This window comes from Saimiri boliviensis, chromosome 9 (genome assembly GCF_048565385.1).
Source record: "Saimiri boliviensis isolate mSaiBol1 chromosome 9, mSaiBol1.pri, whole genome shotgun sequence".
In the NCBI taxonomy this organism is placed as follows: Eukaryota; Metazoa; Chordata; class Mammalia; order Primates; family Cebidae; genus Saimiri; species Saimiri boliviensis.
The window spans coordinates 81,083,121-81,100,037 of NC_133457.1; the positions used below are offsets into that span (position 1 = coordinate 81,083,121).

Genomic DNA, 16,917 nt, shown 5'->3' on the forward strand with positions numbered 1-16,917 from the left:
AAATTCAATTCGGGTCTTTTTATAACTTCTTTGTCTCAAATTAACTTGGTCAGTCCTAATTTTAACTTCATAAATATGTGGAATAGAGTTAAAACAACTTTTAACATGCCCTTTCGTATTACTTCTGTCATCTGCATCATTTGTGGATTGAGTTTCACTTAGTGTCATTTCTTTTCCTGTGAAGCATAATTTTCTGCTTCCTGTCAAGAACTGTGAAGACTCTGAGATTTTACCCTACTTGAGTTAGTTAGCCATAATTCCGTGAATGCTGACTGAGGACAAAGACTCCTGGACAAAGATAAAGAATAGTTTATTGTTCGGAGAAATCACAATAACCAGAGTTTTAATATCTGTTCTCGGAGTCCCAGTTCCCAGATGGTGCCATAGGTGGACCAGCTAATTCCTGCACACTCAGTGGGTAATATCATAGGGGAGGAATCTTAAACTTGGAGAATGTATTAGTCTATTTTCATGTTGCTACGAAGCATGGGTAAAGACTGGGTAATTAAAAAGAAAAGAGGTTTTATGAACTCACAGTTCCACATGGTTGGGGAGGACTCATGGCTGAAGGCAAAGGAAGTGCAAAGGCATGTCTCGCATGGTGGCAGGCAAGAGATCATATGCAGGTAAACTCCGCTTTATAAAACCACCAGATCTCGTGAGACTTATTCCCTATCATGAGAACAGCATGGGAAAGCTCACCCCTATGATTCAGTTACCTCCCACAGGGTCCCTCCCAATATGTGGGGATTATGGGAGCTACAATTCAAGATGAGATTCAGGTGGGGACACAGCCAGACCATATCAGAGAATCTCAAGATCCTCTGAACATTTTATAATGGACAATAAGTATGTCTGCTCTTTAATCTGAAGTGAGACATGATCCTTTTCAAGGATACAAGCAGTGCCTTTTCTCACAAAATATGGAGACAAATGATAGATGGATGGAGAGTTGTCTTGCAATACTTCTTTGCATGCCTGGTAATTTTGTTGATTTTACTTTGTTGGGTATGAGATATATTTATAATTTTTATAAATATTTTTGAGCTTTATTCTAAAGTGCAATTAAGTTACTCAAAAATATTTTGATTCTTTCAAGTCTCACTTTTAAGCTCTACTGGGGAGGACAAGAGCAGCATTTAGTCTGTGGCCTGTTTTGCTCCAACACCAAGGCAAAAACCTTCTGAGTTCTTCATGAACATTCAGGCTCTCCGGTCTGGCTGGTGGAAATAGGCACTTCTAGCCCTATGTAAACTCCAGGTATCACTCTGTCAGATCTTTTTTAGTGTTCCTATCCACTTGAAGACCGAGGGGTTCCTTCTGTAAACTTCTGAGCATTTCCTCTCTGGAGCTCTCTTCTCTGTAGAATGCTGCCTCACAAACTTTAGCTCCCCTGACCTCCCAGGAGTCTCAGCTCTGTCTCTTCAACATAGTTTGCTGGGCTCTCCCTAGGTTCCTCCTCTTTGCTCCACAGCCTGGAAACTCTCCAGGTAGCCAGCTGGGCAATCACAGGAATAACCTCGTTTCCTGACTCTCAGGGCCACTGAGAATTTCAAAGTTACAACACTAGTTGGTACTTTTACTCTTTATGTTAATGGAAAAATATCACTTAAAATATCAACTGAAAACTGATTTACCTCATTCCCATAAATGCCTTTATTGTGGTATATTTTAATGTTTTGCATATCTTAACTCCACAAGACATTATTGCCATTCCTGATTTATACCATCAATATTTATTTAGACTTATTCAATAATTACCATTTACCTTGCTCTTAATTCCTTCCTTTATCTTTGGCCTTCTATCTGGGATTAATAGCTTTCTACTTGCAGAATACCAGAATTCTCTGGTGATAAACTGTGCCTTTTTTTTTTTTTTTTGGTCCCAAATGTCCTTAATTAACCTTTACTCTTGAAACATACTTTTCCCCCTGCGTTTGGAATTCTTGGTTCACAGCTATTTGTGGTTGTATCATCTTCTTATTTTCATTATATTTATTGAAAAGTCTGCTATCAGTCCAACTGCTTGAAGATAGCTTTTCAGATGCTCTGTTTATCTTTGTTTTCAGGAATTTTACTATGATGGGTCTTGTTGTATATTTATTATTTATAATAATTATATTTACTTATTTGTTTACTATAATGGGCATTTTTGTAAATTTATTTATTTATTTATATTGTTTCTGCTTGGAGTTCAAAGAGCTTTCGTAACATTTAGCCTAATATCCTTCATCAGTGTAGGAAATTCCTCACCATAATTTCCTCAATTATTGCTTCTGCCCAATTGCCTCTCTCTTTCCTTCATGGGACTCCAACTGTACTTGTGATAGGCTGTCATCAGATCCTTAATATTTTTTTCCCTTTCTTTAGTATTTGCCATCCTTTTTTCCCCTACCATTTTTAATTTGGGGTATATTTTCACCTACCTTCTAGTTGACAAATTTTCTTTCACCTGTGTCTTATATGTTGTTCTGTCATAAATTCATTCATCGAATTCTTAGTTTCAGTTATAGGATCATTTACTTCTAGATTCTTTCCTTGCAAAATTTATTTTGTTTTGAATTTCCAGTTCTCAGCTAAAATTTCCAATCTTACCTTCATCTCCTTATATAGTCTCAGCAAAATTATCTAATACTTTGTGTTTACAGCTCTAATATTTTCAGTGCATATCGGCTTACTGCTCTTGCCTTATTGTTTTGTTTTTCATGTTACCTTTGTTCCTTCATTTTTTCTGGGTATTTTTTATGTGTGTGCTGGACATTATATTTTGCAAATTATTTATATAAATGATTTGAAGTCTATGACACTCTTTTTCGCTCCTAGTGAATATTTTACATTTGCTTTTCTTAGATGCTCTGAGGGGACTAGCAATCAGGGCTGGTCTTAGCTTAATATGGGGATTGAGATGATTTGAAGCTGGGCAGCAGTCACTGAGAAGACCAATCTACTGCTCATTCATTCTTCCTGCTAGGATATATATCTTTGGGGTTTCAACCCCAAAACAGAGAGTTTATCAGGGGCCATTGCCTTTTTCAGCAATGGAGTTCCAGATACCTTCTGCAGAATCAGCAAATGCCTTAAGGTAAAAACAGTTTCAAATTCTGAGTTCGAGTATCTGGAGATTCATTGCCTCCCAGAACTTAGCCTGACAGTTCTTCAGTATCTTATCAGCTCATTGATGCCTTCAAACAGTCTCTCTCTCTCCATATGTGTATAATATATAACATATAAATAGACATATTTTTGTCTAGTTGTCAGTAGGAGAAGTGGTCTAAATTATTTAGGCTTTTATTATTGAACTCTGGTCTCTTTCTCATTTTCAAACAGCACATACTATAAATGTCAAAGTTAAAGACACATATTTAGGTAAGATATTTTGATACTAATTTTGAATAGTTATTTCAACATTATCTGATAGAACATAATTACTTCAACATTTTCATACATTTAATTAGCCTCTTACCATATAGTCTCTTTCACATGTGCCTTCCTCAGTCTTGAGTTTTGCCTTACTTTCTGTATTTATTGTTTTTGCCCAGGCCTTCTGTTAGTTTATTCAGAAAGGATACCTGGATGGCATATTTTTTTTCTCTTTGTATTCCTGAGAAAATATTGCTCTGACTTTATGTATAAATAATTACTTCATTAAATATGGAAACTGTGTCCTTTAGAACTCTGGAAACTATGACTCCATTTTTTCTAGTGTTTAGGGTTGCGGAAGGACAGTGAAAGCTAATCTGATTCTGATGGTTTTAATTACTACCTGATTTTGATTATGCTTAAAGAGACTTTCTTTATCATTTACCTTCAGAAATTCCATAAAGCTATGCAAGTATCTGCTTTCATTTGAGTTTTTCCTTTGCCTATAAATATAACGTGTACTGTCATGTTTTGGGTGGAAAAGTGGTTTATATTAGGACTTTTTTTCTGTTATTTTTCTAAAGGTTGTTTCATTTCTGTTTGTTCTATACTTCCTTCTTGATATCCCAAGAATATGTGGATTTAATACCCTGCATTTATTCTCCATGTTTTTTCAATGAAAATATTTATTCTCATTGTTATAACACATTCATCTCAGTGTTTGCAAACTCAGTGCTTACAGAATTTAGGCAAGTAACAATAAACAAAATAAATGAAGCCAGCCTGGTACAAAAGTAAAGAGGGAGGAAGGTTCTGGAAAGCAAAAGTGTCACCTAAAGATGGCAGCTACTGATCGACTGGTATTCAGTACTAATAAAGTGTTACTGGAATTCAATTTTTTTTTCCAGAAAAATTCAAGTCTGTGGGTTTTTCTTTTCTGTTTCCTAGCAGAGGAAAGGAAAAGCTGATAAAGGATCTCACAACTTACCATCAGGGCGATCTTGGTCACACACAGAATGATCTGTCACTTCACCACCTTTTGTAGTACTGTCATCCTTTGCAGAATCTAACAACAAACAAGTAAAACGTTTAGTCAGCATTTTTAACTTGGAACTAGAGCAGCTTTCAACACTAACATGATAGATTTATGTTTGAGGAAAAATAGAATTTATTCGTTTTAAAAATAACCATTCAAATACATACGTTTGCCAATAAATAAGCTTTTTTTTAAAAAAAAAATAGTACTATGTAAGATATCTGCTAAAAGCTTGCAAAGGTAAAGATGTAGCTGGGATATTTTTTTGTGATGAATAAGAAAATATAAGCAGGCTTTTTGCATCAGGGAATGTCTTAGAATTGCAGGAAAGGATATAAAAGGAAGGCAAAATAGAGAAGATTAAAGGACTATCTGATTTTGGTGTTCTTAGTGCTTCCATTACTGTGTTTGCTCACATATGGGAGCCTTGAGTCCTTGAAAAAGTCAGATACAGAACCTTGAAATCCAGTGGTAATTAAGTTCATCTTCCTCGGGAAGCGTAGCAGTTGAACAATAGCATCGAGGGAATGCAGACCTTCTAGGCCCTGCAATGTCATTTCCTCCGTCATTTAGCTCATTTAAACATGGAATCATCGTACACTTATCTTTATTTGTTATAGGATATGGTTACAGGAAAAAACATGGCTAAAAGGATTCTGTGACTATGGGCTATTGCAAAGCTGCAAAGGGCTCCTTGCTGAATGTTTAGGCCTCCTGGAGGCGGTTTAGAAAAGCATTGGAATGATCCTGTGAATGGATCAACAGGAAGACAGCAAGTAGGTCTCGCATTCATTTCCCAGACATTTATTAATGGTTACGTATATGCCAGACACTTTTCTTAGACAGAGTCTTGCTCTGTTACCTAGGCTGGATGCAGTGGTGCAATTGTAGCTCACTGCAACCTCAAACTCCTGGGCTCAAGTGATCCTCCTGTTCCAGCCCTCTGAAGTAAGCTAGGACCATAGGCACAGGCCACCATGCCTATCTAGTTTTCTAATTTTGTGTATAGGCAGGATTTTGCCATTTTGCCCAAATTGGTCTTGAACTGCTGGCCTCAAAGGATCCTCATGCCTCATACTACCAAGTGCTGGGATTATAGGTGTGAGCCACCACACTTGGCCAGACACTGTACTTGATGCTGGGGAGCCAACAGGAAACAACCAAATCTCTGCCCTCATGGAGCTTATAGTCTAGTAGATATTTTTCATGCTGCTGAAAGGAAAGCAATCCAAAGATATCTAAAAGCCATAAGCTAATCAAGCATGTGGCCATGGAGAAAGCTGGGGGTGGTACACCCACACCTTGATTACTTACAAATGGGTTCTCTACCGAATTTGTGTCTATTGGTTGTCTTTTAACTCCCTAACAGAGCTGAATCAGATGGAGTCTCAAATAAACTTTGCTTCCTTTTCCCTCCTCCCTCTGTCTCCACTCCTTCCCTCTCAAAATTAGGAGACAGCTTTAAACAATATGGTTTGGAATATTATGAGAAAGTTTGTTTCTGGAACCTGCCACAAGCAACATTTGATGGACAAGTGAGAAACCTGGGCAGTTAACATATGATTCAAATTTAATAACCAGTGAAGCAAGTATTAATATATACCCGAAGTGTGTGGTTTTAATTAACTGCAAATAATTCCCCCAAGGCAAATGTTTAATTATCTGCACTGCTTCTTATTTCTTTCTGAAACTGACAATAAGTTTAAAAGTCCAAATTTGGAAGCAAAACTGAGCACAGATGCATTTTCCAAACTGTTATCTAACTCATGTCAATTGTTTGAAACCAGCTCCCATTAAAATATGCTCTTTTAATTTTGGAGCTAAGATATCAATTGAAAAAAAATACTTTGATTTTTTTTTCATACTAACACTAAAAATAAACAATGATTGAAAAAGACATTATCTAGATCAGGCTAAATTTTAACTTTAAAAGTGTTTTAGTTATCCTTATTTATTAAAAATATTGCTTGATATTTAGTCTTGTATAACATTAATTTCTCTCAACACACTGTTATAGAATTATCCAAGATTTTGTATTTAGTTAAAATTTATTCATTTATACTGAACAGTGATTCATTGTCATTAATCATAATTTTACATAAACATGATTCTGAACCAAATATCACATAAGAAATGTCTTTAAAATGATGATTTACACTGACTTTACAAGTTTATGATCTAATGAGTCACATAAGATAGGTGAAAAGCATTTGAAAAATTACTCACCAGACTGTGTCTGCTTTGTCACAAAAATCTATGTCTTTAGCAAATAAACTATGTTTGTAATTTCAATATGCTTGGGAAGTTGCTTTAACATTATTAAGGCACCTTCTGATATGTTTCTATATAATGCATTTCATTGCATCCAAGATACCATCAGCTGCTTTTTGCACTACTATTTTATGTAGTATCAGAAGAAAATGCTGCCAGATGAACTAGAACACATTATCAATCCTACGATGTGTCCTGACTAGAAATAAAATATATGAAAGAATATGCATCTTAGAAACATGCTGTTTCAGTATATGTGATGCGTGGACACAAATATACATGTCTTATGTGATGACAAGGATTTCATATCCGCCTGGCTCATCACCAAACCCACAAGTTCACTTTGTCATATATGTGAGACTCTTCTCCAGAAATGATCCTACCTCCAAATACATCAATAAAGTAGGATGAAAAGCATTATATAACCTCATGACAATATTCACAAATAAGCAGGTACCTATAGAAGATGGTTTCCACCAAAGTTACTTTATTAACAAGGCTCTCTGAATTTCTAGTCTTATCTTTAGCAGGCCTAGGTTTGATTCTGTATGTTTTAAATCATGGATTCATTACATTATGCTTGGTTGTAGGTTTGAAATGGTAGTGAAGCTTTTCTGCTTAGAGGTGATGAAAGCTGCACTGAGTATGGACATGAAATCATTACTTATATGATGGAGGAAGAAAATACATATATTCATGATCTGAGTATTTGTGTCCCCCTAAAATTTCTAAGCTGAAGTTCTAACTGCCAAGGTGATTTAGGGGGTGGGGGCCTTAGTAAGGTGATTAGGTCATAAAGGTGGAGGCTTCATGAATGAGATTAGTGTCCTTATAAAAAATATTTTTAAAAAGGGCCCGGAGTCCCCTTACCCCTTTCACCATGTGAGGACACAGTTACAAGGCACCATCTATGAACCAGAAAGTGAGTTCTCACCGTATACCAAATCTGCTGGTGCTTGATCTTGGACTTCCCAGTCTCCAGAACTATGAGAAACAAATTGCCGTTGCTTATGAGCCACCCTATTAATGGTATTTTGTTATGGGAGCATGGATGAAGACACCAGTGTATATGGTCACTAAAATAGCTTACTCTTTATGTAAATTCTATAAACTACTATGAAAAGTGTAGCTGCATATACTAAACTCCTGCAGCACCTTGGATTCACATTTTATTTAATTCTAAAAATTATCATTTGGTAATGTTCAAAAAAGTGTAAAACAGTTATCACCTAATTCTGAGATTCAGTTAATGTTATTTTAATAGCAGAGAACTGGAATTAAATTTACATGTAGATTCTGACTTTCAAAATCTTTAAGGTCAATGTCATATTTAAAAATTTTTTTTCAAATGCAAATGTTAAATCAAATATTCAAGCCAAAGGTCTGTAGATAGATGTGCTTTTAAGATTAACAAGAATAAAAAAGAAATACTTTCATAAATTAAAAAAAAGAAAAAGCCTTCACTTAGAAAGTTGAAAAGATTTAAAGGAATATTTAAAATAGATTAAAATAAAATGAAAAACCTCATAAAACAGAAATTCCAAAATGTAGGTCACTTTTAATGCAGTAAATTACACATATCTACATGGAATATTAAATGTACAGATTTAAACTGTGGTGACAGATGATGAAACTATTGAATTTTTAACAAGAGTATCTTAACTACAAATCAAAATAAATATTATCTCTATCTAAGATGTCCCTTTAGAACAAAATTTCTTAACCCTAGGGGATCCCTGAGTATGCTATAAAGGTCTACAGATCCTTTTAGAAGATGCAGAATTTGTGTACATATTTGTATTTCTGGGAGGAGATAGCTTCCACCATATTAGCTCTATGTATGACCCCAACAAGGTTTCAAATGACACTGCCATTTTATAAAAGATTTTCCAGACTACTTTGAGAAATTAGCTACTGAGCTTGATGCCTGCTCCATGAATTAATCAATGGTGGTAAATATTTAATTGGTTTTTTTCTTTTCTTTTTTTTTTTTTGAGACAGAATTTCGCTCTTGTTGCCCAGGCTGGAGTGCAATGGCGCGATCTCGGCTCACAGCAAACTCCACCTCCCAGGTTCAAGTGATTTTTCTGCCTCAGCCTCCTGTATAGCTGGAATTACAGGCATGCGCCACCATTCCCAGCTAATTTTGTATTTTTTAGTAGGGACGAGGTTTCTCCATGTTGGGCAGGCTGGTCTGGAACTCCTGACCTCAAGTGATCCGCCTGCCTTGGCCACCCAAAGTGTTAGGATTACAGGCATGAGCCACCACGCCCAGCCAAATCTTAAATTTCTTTTTTAAATATTTTATTGCATTTTAGGTTTTGGGGTACATGTGAAGAACATGCAGGATTATTGCATAGGTACATACATGGCAATGTGGTTTGCTGCCTTCCTCCCCATCACCTATATCTGACATTTCTTCTCATGTTATCCCTCCCCAACTCCCCACCCCGCACTGTCCTTCCTCGAGTTCCCCCCAACAGATCCCAGTGTGTGATGCTCCCTTCTCTGTGTCCATGTGTTCTCATTGTTCAACACCCGCCTGTGAGTGAGAACATGCGGTGTTTGATTTTCTGTTCTTGTGTCAGTTTGCTGAGAATGATGGTTGAACTCTTAAGGTAGATTTGACTTGAGGAAATAGCTAAGAAGTATAGAGATGTGTTAAATAAATGTGAAGGACAATCCAACTGGCCAAAACAAAACAAAACAAAACATGTTGTACCACAATTAGAGGTGAATATAGAGTATAAAACTGACTGCACAATTAACTGTCTTCAAAGATAGCTATTCAAGCGAGGTGGTCTACAAAACGCATCAAGTAAGAGAGGAAGTCCCTGACTATTATTCAATGTGATAACAGGAGGTCATTTTGGTGTAAAAGTTCTAATGCAACTTAAAAAAAAAGTTAAACACAAAAAAAGTTAAACACAAAAACTTACACGTAAAATAGTCTTCCTCTGTAATTCGTAAATGTCTATACATGAGTACCATAGCTTGATGCAAAAGTTGCAGAGAAACACCATCACCTGGATTTTCTTTGATTCTCGTTAACTGATTTCATTAAACCATGAAAAACATTTATCCTGGCCTGCTCATTAGAATCTCTGGCTTATGATGTGAAGCAATTAGGACAAAGTAATTTTTCCTCCATCTGAACCAGGTGCTTATCTAAATAAACTAGAGTCTCTGCAGTTGATGATGTTCTTAGTGAAACTTTGCAGTGGCTATTCTTTATGTAGGAAATAAATATCCTGCAACACATTCCCAGACTATTCTGATGCTGATGATCTGAACTGTGCTTGGTCCCAGTGAAGCTGGATAAACAAGGCTGAACTATATTTACCTGAAAGGTAACAGGGCCCACAGACAGGACATTGCTCAGGGCATCAGGAGACCCAAATGAGCTATAGTTGGTCATTTGTCTTCATTATGCTCTCATTAACCTCCATTAAAAGGTGGCCAGTCATTCCCAGAATTATGGAATTCAGGGACAGGTTGATATTCCTTATCTGAAATGCTTGGGCCCAGAAGGGCTTCAGATTTTGGATTTTCAAATTAGGGACAGTCAACCTGTGCTGAGAGTCTTTGAGGCATGGCTGGGAAAACTACCTTAATGCACAAGTAATTTGATTTCCATTAGAAAACACAAATTTCAAATAATAAACTTGTGTGAAACAGCTCATTCTTAGCTTGAAGGCAGTATTCTTCTGCAAATCGTGATTGAAAAACTAGCAAATGAGAGAATCCTTCATTATGGGGTTGTGATTGAAACTACAAGCTTCATAAGTCTAGGGAAATCCATGCACTTTACATAATCCCAGTTTCTGCACCTAGGAACTAAAGGTGTTGAGCCAGATAATCTCTCTAAGATACCTTACAAAGCGAATCTGATTCGCTCAAATTTTCTTTGTTCCAGCAACACGTCTCTGTAAATCTTCCCACTCTTCCTCATTATCCCCTTACCTGAGTTGGACAGTTTTCACTGAGATTTTCACAGTGTACTCACAAAATAAAGGTTGATAGTGGGGGAAGTACTAAGGTGTGCGCCAGTGCCACCTTGGTCATCTTTAAGTCAGTAACTCGACAACGAATCATCACAATGTGAAACAGAACAGCTGGATATGAAGCCGGTTTGGAGCATGATGGAAAAAGAAATGCTTAATTACCCTTTCCATCAAGTTAATTTTTCCCATTTGGCAATGTAAACAAAGGCAAATCTGCTCTTATTTTCAGTTGGCTGTTTCAGTATCCTTGACCCCTATCCTTGTGATTTCTTTCTGATCTTGCCTCCCTCTCCCTTACCAAGAATCACACTGCAGGCTCTCTTGATGACATTAAAAAAAAAATCTCACCAGGCTACGGTTCTAAATGTAAATGGGCTTGGAATTCTGTTAAAAAGTTCATCTATAAATCTGGGAGAGTACAAGTGTTTTATTTACACCTTGGCTTAATTTGATCTGATAATGAAAGGTCATGGTGACTGTACTACTGAGAGAAACTTCTCAGGAAATATAAAGGCTTTTGTGGCCTTAAGAGCTGAGAGCCTGGCATCTGGTCATTGCTTCTGAGTTATTTTATTTTATGGAGAAGTTGAGGCGGGAGACAGAATTTCTCTCCAGATTCACAAATTCAGCAACTGCTGGGCTCAGATTGCTTTTAGCCAGATACTTGGAAAGTGTGGCTGAGTGTTGCTTCTGAGATCCAAGAATTTCAAGGACTAAGCCATAGCCTACTCTGTTGGCTCAGAACTTATCTTTTTTTCCAAAGGTAAAGGCACATGTCTGGAGAGTGAGACAAGCATTTGGGTCCTTTGTGGGATACTATGTGAGCTTCAAAGACCTGTATGACTTCTCCCGAACATCAATTTATTCCTCACACCTAGAAGGATCCACAGACTCATATGAGTGTGAAAGAACTGAGGCCTAATCATGGGCCCCTATTCCCCCATGTGCGTGCTTTTTCTGTTGTTTTTCTTTTTCTCTCTTCAATTTTCTCCATGCCATTGAATATAATTCTAAAATATGGGTGTCTGCAGAGTGGCTCATCGTGTGAATCTACCACACGCTATTTTACAATCATTTCTATTACTGGACATTATCACTGAATCCAATTTGGGGGCATTCTAAAACATTATAAATTGTTGTAGTAAAGGTTCAAAGGCTGGATTCACTCTTCTCCTCCCTCTATTACTCCTTTCCAACTATCTCCACCTCTGAGTTCTAAAGAGGATAGATCTTTCTAGAGCTAGTGAGAATAAAAGAAGCCGTGCAAGCTAAGCCTTGTAGCCAACATGCCCCACCCACCTCCCTGTGGACCACCCCTGAGGTTGGAGTCAGTGCTACTAGCACAGAGGGCACTCTTGCCCTGGATGGGCCAGAAGTACCTAGAAATTGATGCCCAGCTCTGAACCCCAAGGATTTGGGAAGTAAACACCCCAGTTTCCTCGCCTCTCATGGAGACGTTTCTGAATGCACTCTATACATGTCTTAGGGGAACGGAGCCTCAGTTTCCCTAAGCAGCAACCTGCTCATTAATATCCCCTAGGGACTGTCCTCCCTTTCTTATCCCACTTCCTCACACCTCGCCTGTACTTCCTGAGAACACCTCCCAGATAAAAAGTGGGTGTGCCTTTTGCACCCACAACCTTGTCTCCAGATTTGCTTTTGGGGATCCCAAACTTAGAAAGCCAAGACCGTCCTTCATCTGTCTCCCACCACTTAATAGCAAACATAGGAATGCTCATTCTCTTCTCCTGACTTCCACTCTGCTGCTCTCTCACACCATGCTGTCTTTAATTACAGAGTGTTAGGGAAAGTTTCTGCCACCTAATTAGGGCAAGTTGGGAAAAAGGGTTACCGTGGTTTTTTTTGCACTGTATGACCCTAGTAGCTGGGTCACAGGTGACTGGTGAGTGATGGGCCCTAAGCAGCCACCTATTGCTTGGCCAAGAGACACTAAGGTGGCCTGACACAAGAGCTCCACATACCAGGAGAGAATTATTATTAGCTTAACTGTGAAAGGAATTGATCAGCTCTTTGAGTGGAGGGCTGCTAGAGCAGTTGTGGAGTCTCTAAAGGAACTGATAGAATGGCTGTTGCCTCCTGGGTGATCCAGTTCATGGGGCTGATGAAATGGTTTCCTCATTCCTTGACTTTCCTGCCAACCAAGCAATCTCAGTGTGTATCACTTTCATGTAACCTGAAATAGTCTAACTCACTTTGTGGTTCCTGCAAATTCATTATCTAACTTTAATGTGCATATGTACTTGAAACATTTCTAAAGTGTTGTTTACAAATATTACTTTAAGAAGTTTGGGCCGGGCGTGGTGGCTCATGGCCATAATCCCAGCACTTTGGGAGGCTGGGGGGTGGAGGCAGATCATGAGGTCAGGAGTTCAAGACCAGCCTGGCTAACATAGTGAAACCCTGTCTCTACTAAAAATTAAAAAAAAAAAAAAATTAGCTGGGCATGGTGAAAGGTGCCTATAGTCCCAGCTACTTGGGAGGTTGAGGCAGGAGAATTTCTTGAACCCAGAATGGGGAGGTTGCAGTGAGCTGAGATCATGCCACTGCACTCCAGCCTGGGTGACAGTGAGACTCTGTCTCAAACAAACAAAAAGCAAATACGATTTTAAGAAGTTTGGCATTATTCTAGATCCATTTGTAAAAAACACTCACCTTTTTAGACATTTCAAACTGTACAGTACTCACAAAACTTGTACACAGGCTAAAAGACATTAGGCCAATGAGCTTACAGAAAGTTAAAGATGAAACAGCCTGTTCATACAGAGTAAAACAAGTTCAGTAAATTTCATTTTCAAATATCACCCTGATGGTAAAAAGAAAAAAAATCAGGTGACATATGGTATTACAGGAAATAAGTTATACAGAGGTATTTGTATGATGTGAACAATGTTTCACCTCATAAAGTGGGAAAAATGTGTTAAAACAAAATACTGTAAAAAATATTTAAGAATCTTGAGAAGTATACTTAGGATTAAATTAAAAGTGTTATTTTCAATTTATGGAGGAATTTTATTTTAATCTGCTACTATTTTAGAGTAGGCTTAACTATGAGTCCTAGAAATTATTAATAGATTTTCCTAATGCGATGACTATATTGTCAGCTTGGCCCACCATTACAAAATACCATAGACTGGGTGGCTTAACCAACATTTATCCCTCACAGTTCTGGGGCATGAAATCTAAGATCAAGGTACTGGCCAGTTCATTTCCTAGCGAAGGCTCTCTTGCTGGCTTGCAGATGGCCACCTTCTGGCCACGTTCTTGCATAGTCTTATCTTAGTGGGTATGCATGCTTTTTATAAGGACACTAATTCCATTGAGGGGACCCCACCCTTAGAACCTCATCTAGCCTCAATTACTTCCCCAAAGGTCCTATCCCCAAATAGCATCACATTGGGGTTAGGGCTTCAACATATGAATTTGTTGGGGGTGAAGGGGACAAACACACACAAAGTCCGTAACATGGACGTATGTATTTGTGTAGATGGATACTTGGATGGTTTATTTCCCTTCGGATAAGAGCCATTCAAGTTAGCATATCTGCTGCACATCAGAAGAAAGTCTCGAAATAGATTTGGAAATGGGATTTTACCTAAGTCTAAGGTTCTGTTTCTCCATGTCAATTCTCTGGCATCACATTTTCATTAGATCCTTAAAATACACCACATTGTCTGTGTTTGTATAGCAGGGATAAAGTAGTCAATATTGAGGGAATCTGAAGCAATATTCAAAACACTGAATAACTGGTATGGGTGTTGGCTAATTAGAATGCACATGTCCCCAGCAGTGAGAGAAGGCCCTGGAGCTCTGCTGGTATCCCAGGATGGCAGGGAGGTGGTGGGAAGGGTCACTTGCAAGGAGAGGTGTTCAGTCATTGTTTCCTGAATGCTATGTAAATATGTCAGTATTTAAAAAAATACTCGCAGCAGGATTAGAGTGTATTGCGAGAATATCAGTTCTGTGTATAGCAGAGAAACAGATTAATCCATTTTCCAAAAAGTAATGAGAGTATTTTATTAACCATCAGTCTCTAATGTTCTCATATTGATGAAAAGAATAAGAAGTCGCTTACCCTAAGAGTCTATAATCCCAGGACTGAATAATCCTCAAACAAACATTGTGATAACCTCTTCTTTTGTCATCCTTATTGATAAAGCACCATTGCAAATAGAACCAGCAAAAACTTTGGGTTAGTTTTTCTTTGTGGAACACCACATCTCTTTAGGCCAGCATCACATCCCCTGCCTCTCTGCCATCCCCACACCACCCCCACTGCTCACTACATCGCTGGAGAGGAAACCTCATACAATCAGCTCAGACCAACCACATTGGTAGGTGAAGCTGATGGCCACCATGTTGGGAGACGTAAGGGGACCAGATAAGGCCATCTGTTCTGAAGTACCCACCCTGAGCCCTCACACTTCCCAGAAGAGCTTTTCCTTCTTTGGGGACTTGAAACTTGTTCCGTCTTTGGGGACTTTTTAAAACGCAGAGTTCCTCAGAAGGATCCCACTTGTGACACTTGGAGTAATGACTTAACTAGTTGCTAAAGATTGGTCCAAAGTCAGCTGAGAACAGGAGAGGATGGCACTGAGCAGGGATCAAGAGGGAGGGAAGGACCTTAATTAAACAGAGGCCCTGAGAGAGCATCAGGATTGTATACGTTTATGCTCTTACCTAGAGACGTATGAAGTGGGTCACGTTAAAGGTAAATCTCTGTTTGTTATTTAGGAGAAACACCTGTGAGACTGCAAATTAAAGTGCATGTTATTTGCATTACTGAAAATTTTCCTAAAAGTTGCATTCATAATTTTTGTAAAAAATTTAAATTCTTAATTTTATATTGAATATAAACATACCTAAAGTACAAATTTCATGTGTGCTGCTTGATGAACTATCACAAATGGAATACTCCTGAATAACCAAGAGCAGCTCAAAAAGTAGAACACGTCAAGCCACTATCCTCCTTCCCAGCCACTATCCTCACTCTAGTAATCACCACTCTAACTTCCAATGGTATCTATAAGTTGTGCCTGTTTGGGGACTTGACATATATTCAATTACGCATAATCTGTTCTTTTCTGCATCTTCTTGCTTTTGCACAACATTACACTTGTGAAATTCATTCATACATTTGCATGTGGAAGTGGATTTTAATTGCACTGTGAAGGCTGGCCACATTACTAGATTCTATGGTGAATCTTTTTTGAAGAGTAAAAACAGTATTCTTTTTTTCTTTTTCAAATATAAAACATTCACTGCTCTCTATACTCTGTCCCCAACTTATTATTTCTTTACTACAGTCATTCTTAAGTGTTAGTGTGCATTAGGAGTGGGATCCCTGGAAGGACTTGTTAGCATACAGACTGCAGGGCTGCAATCCCAGAGCTTCAGATCATGAAGGCCTGGGGTAGGGACTGAGAAGTTTCATGCCTAACAAATTCCCAGATGACACCACTGTGACTGTTCTAGGGGACACTCTTTGAGAGCCATTGCCTTAGCATAATTTGTTAATTAAGGCCTATCTAAGTCATCTTTCATTTAAAGTAGGATTTTGGGATAAGTATCCTCACGTGGACTGACCACGGATTTTCCACTGCAGTGAGAGCAGCCTCTAATATGTGATGAAGAAGGATGCACAGCTCTATGAGTGACAGAATCTGGGAGCTCCCTATCAGTATGTGAAGATGTAAGAGACATCTTCAAAGCATCTCTCTTCACATTAGATTTATTGGGTCTTACTGTTAAAAATCGGAAACTCTTTGGTTGAGCTGCATTCAGAAGAAAAACGAGAACAAGAAAAACAACAACAACAAACTAATCTGTGGAATCAAGAAAGGCCAAGGTCATATCGTTATTGATTGCATCCAATCCTGTAGGCAAGAAATCCTTAAGAATAAAGCTTAAAGACTAAAAGTAATAGACAGTCCCTACAACACATTCTCCTCAAGCTAAATCCAGACACTGTCCAATCTATTAGCTACCAGCCATGTGTGGCTAGTATTTGTGATGTGGCAAGTCCAAATGACATATACTGTAAGTGTGAAATACACACTGAGTTTCACAGACTTAGCTCATATGCATATAAAGAATGTAAAATATTGTATCAATAATACATTTTTAAGTTTTTTTCCTTCAACTTTCATTACAAGTCCTGGGGTACATGTGCAGGATGTGCCGGTTTTTACATAGGTAAATATGTGCCATGGTAGTTTGCTGCACGGA

The 16,917-nt window shown here is 38.0% G+C and overlaps 1 protein-coding gene across 1 annotated transcript in view; it reads right to left on the bottom strand.

The window, feature by feature from the left end:
• Positions 1-16,917, bottom strand: part of MACROD2 (mono-ADP ribosylhydrolase 2) — a 2,026,697-nt gene that overhangs the window by 71,331 nt on the left and 1,938,449 nt on the right. The window contains exon 13 of the mRNA XM_039479347.2: positions 4,349-4,426. Within this exon, the coding sequence (XP_039335281.2) occupies positions 4,349-4,426 (78 nt within the window). The remainder of the gene's footprint in view (positions 1-4,348; positions 4,427-16,917) is intronic.